The following is a 7,275-nucleotide window of genomic DNA, read 5'->3' as shown; positions in this document are numbered from 1 at the left end:
CGCAGGTGGCTCGGCCTGGGTGGCAGCTCAGTGGGAGCTCTCCCCTGGTCTTCTGTTTGGCGGGGTGGCCCCAAGCAAGGAGGGGTGGGGGGAGGATCAGGCCTGGGCGCAGCAGTGCTGACAAAATACCCTGGGGATAACATCCCAAACAGAAGGGACTCGGGGGCTTAGGAGCTTCTAGCAGCGGTTGCCACAGCCACGCTGGAAATGGCCCCGCCGGGAAGGGCCCCGTGCGGCCGGGCCGGCGGAAAGGGGTCCCAAGAGCAGCGCCGTGCCCTCCCGCGGGGGGAAGGGCTCTGCCGGCACCGCACGGAGCGGCCCGAGCTGCGGCAGCCGGGACCCGGCGCTGCCCCGCGCCCGGACACATGACGCGCCCGCCCGCCCCGCCCCGCCCCGCCAGCTGCTCTCCGCGGCGGCGCTGCCGGGCGCTCCGTGCATCTGCGCCGCTGCCCCGCCAGCGACCGGCCGGCACGGGCTCGGGCTCGGGCTCGGGAGGGAGGGAGCCCGCCGTTGCGGCAATGGTAAGGCGGCTGAGCGGCGGCGGCAGGGCCGGGGGCGGCGGGAGCTAGTGCTGCCCGGGCCAGGACCCCGGTGTCTGCACGCACGAGCGCTCGCTGCCCTCGCGCCGCCGGCTGGCTCCTGCCCCAGCAGCTGGGCCCGGCCCGGCCCGGCCCGGCCGGCGCGGAGGTCGGTGACTGGGTTGCGGGCTTAGGGCCGAGGGACGCCGGCACGGGGTGCCCGGGCTGCTGGCGGGGCCGGCGATGGTGCCGCGCCGGGGGCGGCCGGCCACTGAGCATCGCTTTGCCCCGCCGTGAAGGTTAAACAGCGGTTCCCCGCGCGGAGCAGGCGTTTGCTCTGCCCCGCTCCCCCCTCCCCCGCTGGTTTCGCTGCCCCCTGGCGCCCTGGGCATCTCTAAGCCCGTTAGACACCGGCTTACTCGTGCCGGACCTCATCAGAGTCGGGCAGAGCGGTGTGGGGCTTGCGCCCCTCGCTTATGCTGTGAATCCTGCGTCCCCTCCCCTCCCCTCCACCCCGTGTGCTGGCATCCGCAGGGGAAATGCGCAGCGCCCCCCCAGCCCCCTGCTCCACGTGGGGCCGGAGGGAGGGAGGGAGGCATGGATGGTGCCGAGATGTGAACTGGGCTGCTTTCCACTCTGCAACCTGCCTTCAGGCCAGGGATGCAAGCCCCAGCTGACACAGATTAGTGTTGTCAGTCTGACAACAAATGTCCCTTGAGGTCCAGTCCCCACCTGAGATAAACACTGACAAGGACTGCTTCCACTGGGCAATACACAAATCCTCCCCCCGTAATAGGGAGCTGCAGGAGGGGGCTACCCACATGTTATTCCTTTCTCATCCTTAAAGGCAACATCGTGAGAGAGACACAGGCACAGCAACTAGTGCCATCATTCATGTTGGATCCCCTGGCAGCCTGGGGATGGGAAACAAAAGCAAAAAGGCACTGAGAGATCAGTGCCACCTTATGATCTATCTGGCTCTCAGGTTGTGCCCATTACTAGAGCATCTGATCATCTTCCACTCGTGCCCGGCAAAGCTGTGGTTCATAGCCAGGCATCAAACTTCTCATGCAGATCAACACCACCGACAAGTCCTCAAAAAAGACATGTGTGATTGAGGACAGTGGCAGAGCCTCCCATAACTGCCCCTCCCCCCCCCCCATGTATCACACCCTTTGCATTGTCACTGCAGACGGGTAAAGGGCCTGGGGCTGTGATATGGCTGCAACCAATGCGCAGCTTCGAGCAGAGGGTGAAAACTGCAGTTCTGGTCATTCTGGGTCACGTGTCCCATGTGCACTGATGTTCTGGTTGTACTTTATCCAGACCAGGAACCTGACGCTGAAGGGGTGTCTACTTCCACCAGCCATGTTTTTGAGCAGCTGTTGGCAGTGTGGGTGTAAGGGTGGGTGAACGGTGCCCCATGGTTGGTCTTCCTCCATTCTGCTGTGGAAGGACTGTTTATTCCATTTTCTTCAAGTGGAAGAGAGAGGAATGTCCATTCTGGGAGACCATACGCTAAGTGTTTTTAGGAGTATTCTGCACTGCTGCAGCTCTGCAAAGCAAACTAACCCCTGACAGGTTGACAGGCAGACCAGATGCCTGGAGAAGGTTCTTGTTGACAGGAGAAAGCAGTAGGACCATGTATGCTATTAGGCCAGGGAAAAAGTGCTTTAGAGTGCAGCTACTCTTAGAAGAGTCACTGTCACAATGGCCTTATAGAGCCACCCTCAGCAAATGGGTGCAGTTGTAGTTTGAAATTTGGTTTTCCTAAATGTCAGTATGCATACGCAACATGAGAGCTCAGCACAAGGCTGGCTGTTTTCTGACTGTCCCTGTTGCCCATGCTGCCCAGGTTGGTTCTGGCATGGAGATTTGCCTTGGTGATGAAGCAAGTGAGGTAGCATCCTACTCATTCTAATATTACAAAAGCCTAAGTCTGTCTGTCTGTAACACTTTATTCATGCTCTGATTGGCTGATGGAAACAGCCAGTCAGAGTATTCTAAGCATGGGGGTGTGCCACCATGATTCTGAAGTGGCTGCAAAGACTGGACAGAAAGTGGGGGAGCTGGCCTTGACTCCCCCACCCTGGTCCCTGCAAGAGGCAGAACAGCAGCAGCATGGGATGTTAGGTGGTGGCACTCCATCGCAGCCCCTTCCCCTCTGTCATTCTTGATGGGCAATTAGCTAGTGCTATTATAGTTCTGAAGTAAAGATGAACTAAATAGAGGTGTGCCACACATGCAAATGCATACAGGTGGGGGGGGGGGTCTTCTGTCAGTTATGGAGAAATCCAACTCATGTGAACCAAGTCCATTGAACCAAGTCCATGTTTGCTTGATACACTGTAAGGTAGAGATGAAATTTGCAGTGCACATAAGGCAAAGTTATAAAACTGTACTAAGCTCTTGATATATACTAGTATTGGGGAGACCCTCAGAGAGTTGTGCAGGTAGCTAGACAATTTGGGGAGTTGGGGGCAGGTGCTGCAGCTGGAGAAAGTGACAGGCTATCAGCCACGGCACTTGCCACAGTTTGGAGGGCATCAGTATTACTAATCATGTATATGGTAGCATTCTCCATGCAGAACAGAACAAGATTAGTTTTTGCCCCAAAGATATTATTACCCGGGGCGCTGAAGGATCTAACCACTGGACTAGCTGAGCTGCCCTTAGAAATGTGAAATTTAGCATTTAATAGCTGCGCTGCTACCAGGGAGGCAGGACATTAGCTATCTTTAAAATGGCTTGAAGATAGATTGTGAGAATTATGGACCAGCAAGCTCTGCTTTGAGTACCAGAGCAAATAGCAAAATCATTAAGGAGAGAATAAGGAAGCAACTAAAGGGGCATTTTGAAACGGGGTCCTCTGAGGCTAAAATGCATCTTTCCCCTAAGATGTAATGGTTTAGAGAGATTTAAAATTGAACCAATGGATAACATTTATCTAGATTTGGAAACAGTTATTGCTAAAGAGCTTCACCATGAGCTATTGAGGGCACTTCTCTTAAGTGGCTGTGTGAGAGCAATGATTTCTGAGTGGATGTATCTTTGCCCCCATATGTGCAGATTTGAGTCTCCTGGTCCATATATTAGCCCTGCCAACCAGCTGTGTGAAAGCAGAGGGAACTGGAGCTTATCCTTATAACCCCTGCAGAGCCAGTACAACTCAGGCAGAGAAACTTGCTTCAATGGTTCAACTTGCTAACGCTCCCTGTTAGAAATTAGCACCTCATGTTTAGTCTGAATTTGCCAAGCTTCAGCTCCCTGCTTATGGTTTTTGTACATTTGTCTTTGGGTTTAAGACATCCTTTGCAAAGTTTTGTTCCCTTTCTGTGTGCTCGTTGGCTGTGATCAAGCCATCCCTTAACTTCTGTAGGATAAGGTAAAGGCACTAAATTCCCTGAGTCTCTTATTACAAGGTAGACAAGGTTCCTTGTGAATTTGGGTGAATTTGATATCTTTTTATTACAAGGTGTGTTTTTCAGTCTTTTAACCATTGTTTTGACTTCTCTGAACTCTTTCCAATTTGTAAATGTTCCTGAATTGTGGGTGCTGGAACAGGAAACAAGATTTTTATACCATTTACATCATCTCCCTGTTCCTACTTGAGTTCCTTGTTTATACATCCAAGGCTCACATTAGCCCTTATGTTCAAAATATGGAGATCCTGTTTCCTTGATTATCCCGCATAATTCCCAAACCGTTTTCCAAGTCACTGCTTCCCAGAGTCCCTATCCTGTAAGTGTTGCCAGTGTCCTTTGTTTTTCATGGATTTGGCTGTATTGAAAAGTAAATTGTTAGCTTGTGCCCATTTTACCAAGAGATCCAGATTGGAGTGTGTCAGTTATCTGACTGAATTATTTCATACTTCCCTACTCTTTGGGTCACCTGCAAACCTTATCAGCTTAAAGAACAGGAGGCTGCCACTGAGGAGCATTTGCACTCAGAGTGTTTATTGAGGATGACCAGTGGATATAGTGACACTTGCTGAAGATGAAAATGTTGATTAGGATTTTTGAGACTAGACTGGGGAATGACTGGGGAATGTTGAGCAAATACAATTGTGCAACTGGGCAGCGCAGTGGCAGATCATTTAGCACAATGCCCTGCAGGGATCATGAAAAGGAACAATTTCAAATATGTCATATGTGGAGAGGGCCATGAATTAGCATTAGAAGGTTATAAGTTTCCTTGTGTGTGATTCACTGAATATGTCTGCTCAGAACATAGCTGCAGTCAAAAGGGAGCCAGGGTGTATTAAAACAGGATAGAGATTAATATAGAAATTATTGCAACACCATATAAATAGAAGGTACATCACTGTGTGGATACAACATTGATGTATAGTCATCTTATCTGTTTTATGAAATAAGAATCAGAAAAAGCAGTGAACACAGCTGGAGACTCTTGAATGCATGTTGGGAAGGGGCTTACAATCAAGAAAGCCCAAGCAGCTGAGGGCTGTTCCCTTGGTGAAAGAGAAAGGACAAGAGAGATAGGTAAGTGATGAATGATGTAGTGGAAGCAAGGCAACTGCTCTTGCATAGCCCATCGCATAATATGAAAAAGGGGCACTTTACTGGAAGGATTTTTTTTATATGTAGCTAACCTGTGGAATTAGCTGCTCCAGGTTGTTGTGAAAAATAACTAGTGAGTCTGAAGCAGCATCTAGAGGAGAGTATTTATAGGAAGGTTAAGATAGAAGAGTGAGGGGCCATCAGGACTTGTGCCTGGAGCCATAACTGGTCACTATCAGGGGCAGAGAGTAACTCCATTTTGGTCTAGTGCTGCACATGGCAGGGAGTTGTGGCTTCCTGTGAAGTAGTGTTCTGGTAGTGTCCCTGTCAGGCAAAATAATGGACTCAAGTTTGTTCTGATACTGCCACTCCTCTGTTCTTGTGTTCCTTTAGTCCTTTCAGGTATTTCTCTGATCAAGTTTAGGGAGAAAAGACCTGAGACAATATGTGAAGCTGTTTAGTCTATAGCTACAAAAGGGTCAAAACCTGCCAAAGAATGTGAACTATAGCATCACAGTGGAGGGAGCTCCTGTAGTCCTAGGAGGCTACCAAAGATAAACTTTCTCCCTGCCCACATTCCTCTCGCACAGCTAGCATTCTGGAGCCAGAAAGCACAGACCAAGCCAGTTGTTTTACTTCTAGTGGGTAGCGCCTGTCATGCTACTGGACTGCACATCTGGGCAGCACATAGGGTTAGGAGGGCACTAGTCATTCAAACCTCAATTTGAGGGCTTGGATAGGAGATAGCATGATAAATCCAGGCTGCTGGGACAGTTAAAGCAATAATTAGTGGCCATGTGCTTGTGAACCTAAGGCATTTCCATTGCAATCTCCATGCTAACAAGATAGGACTGAAATCCAGTTAAATCTTGATAGAGTCCATCCAATAGGACAACAACAATCAGGCAGCTGCTCTACCTACAGAGGTAACTCTCTGTAACTCAGGTCAGGGGTTGAGAGGATTCCTGCTTGCTCATCAGCTGCCAGTCTGATCAAGTGAGATGTACAACTAAGGCCCTGCCTCCTGATAGTCACAAGAAGCCCCTGGAATATTTCCCAATAGCAAGAGCCTTTACCCAACACATCGGCCAATTCCAACTTGAAGGATTACCTTTTCCCAACCTAAAATACCTCTTGTAGTTCCCTTTGAATAGCTTCCTTGGCTTTTGACCCTAATTTGTGTAGGCTGGTGTTGTAGTGTCAAGAAGTTGTTGCCTCCCATGCTGGAGGTGGCTCCATTTCAGTGGTGCGAATGTTCTCTGTGTGATTGGAACATCCATGCGCTGGGTTCGTGCCTATGCATGTTGTACGTACATTGTTTCTGTAGGATGAGTGCTTTGTACCCTTATGACGTGCTGTTCTTAGTAACTGTCTGGAGACATTCCAGACTCTTGCCTTCTGGAAAATTTCCTGTGTGAAAAAGTACCCACTGGACTCTTGGCCAGGCCTAGCTTTCCGCAAACCACTACCTGAGCTGTGTGCAGCATGAGTGTAGGAGGCTTCACAGATCTGTTTTCCATCTGTCTTGCAGTGTGGAAGGGTCTCTTTGTGGTGGCGGAGTAGAACAGACAGAAAAGTCTCTTGTTTCACAAGGGAGCTGTCCTGCTTTGCACTATAATTCCCTTAAGAGTCTGTGATGCAGCCCTGGTAGAAGAGTCCGCTGAGCTGGCTGGTCAGTAGAGGCAGGTGGGTTCTGGAGTCAGCTGATTTCTCTGTGCGTGGGGGCACTGTCAGATAAACTGCTTAAAGGCTGCTGTGTCCCAGTGGCAGGGGGCCTTTGCACTAGTGTGTGTGTGTGTTCAGGATGGTTGTGACTGGTTGTGAGCTTATGTCAGGAGTTCTAGGGAAGAGCAGCATGGGTTGGCTGCACTGCTGTCTTCTGAAATGTTTGGCGCTTGTGAGAACAGGGAGTATTTCGGGGTGGCTTTCATTCCACAATCCCTGCTGACAGGGCCTGCTGGTCAGAGACATTCCAGCTGTGCTGGTTATGTTGCAGGCCTGGGACCTCACAGGCTCAACCTCCTGAGGCCCTGGGACTTTGTTTACTCTCTGTGAAAGCAGCAAGCCTAGGGGCTGGTACTGAAAACTCACCTTGGTTTACAGACCACTGCTGCAGTCTAGACAGGCCCAAGGTTCAGTGTTGTCCCTGTATTGTGCTGGGAGGTGAGTGAAAGAAATAGAGCCTGGTCTTGAGGTCAGACCACAAGATGGGGATCAAGACAATAGCTTCCTTCTCA

General features: G+C 50.6%; 1 protein-coding gene across 1 annotated transcript in view; it reads left to right on the top strand.

Moving 5' to 3' along the window:
- The first annotated feature begins 405 nt into the window (after positions 1–405).
- The window catches only part of SEPTIN4 (septin-4), a 72,923-nt gene continuing 66,053 nt past the window's right edge, over positions 406–7,275 (top strand). The window contains exon 1 of the mRNA XM_014609845.3: positions 406–521. Coding sequence (XP_014465331.1) covers positions 519–521 — 3 coding nt within the window. The 5' untranslated portion in view covers positions 406–518. The remainder of the gene's footprint in view (positions 522–7,275) is intronic.

The sequence above is a fragment of the Alligator mississippiensis genome, chromosome 14 (assembly GCF_030867095.1).
Source record: "Alligator mississippiensis isolate rAllMis1 chromosome 14, rAllMis1, whole genome shotgun sequence".
In the NCBI taxonomy this organism is placed as follows: domain Eukaryota; kingdom Metazoa; phylum Chordata; order Crocodylia; family Alligatoridae; genus Alligator; species Alligator mississippiensis.
The sequence above is the reverse complement of the archived record's forward strand: the minus strand, read 5'-3'. Positions and strand labels throughout refer to the sequence as shown.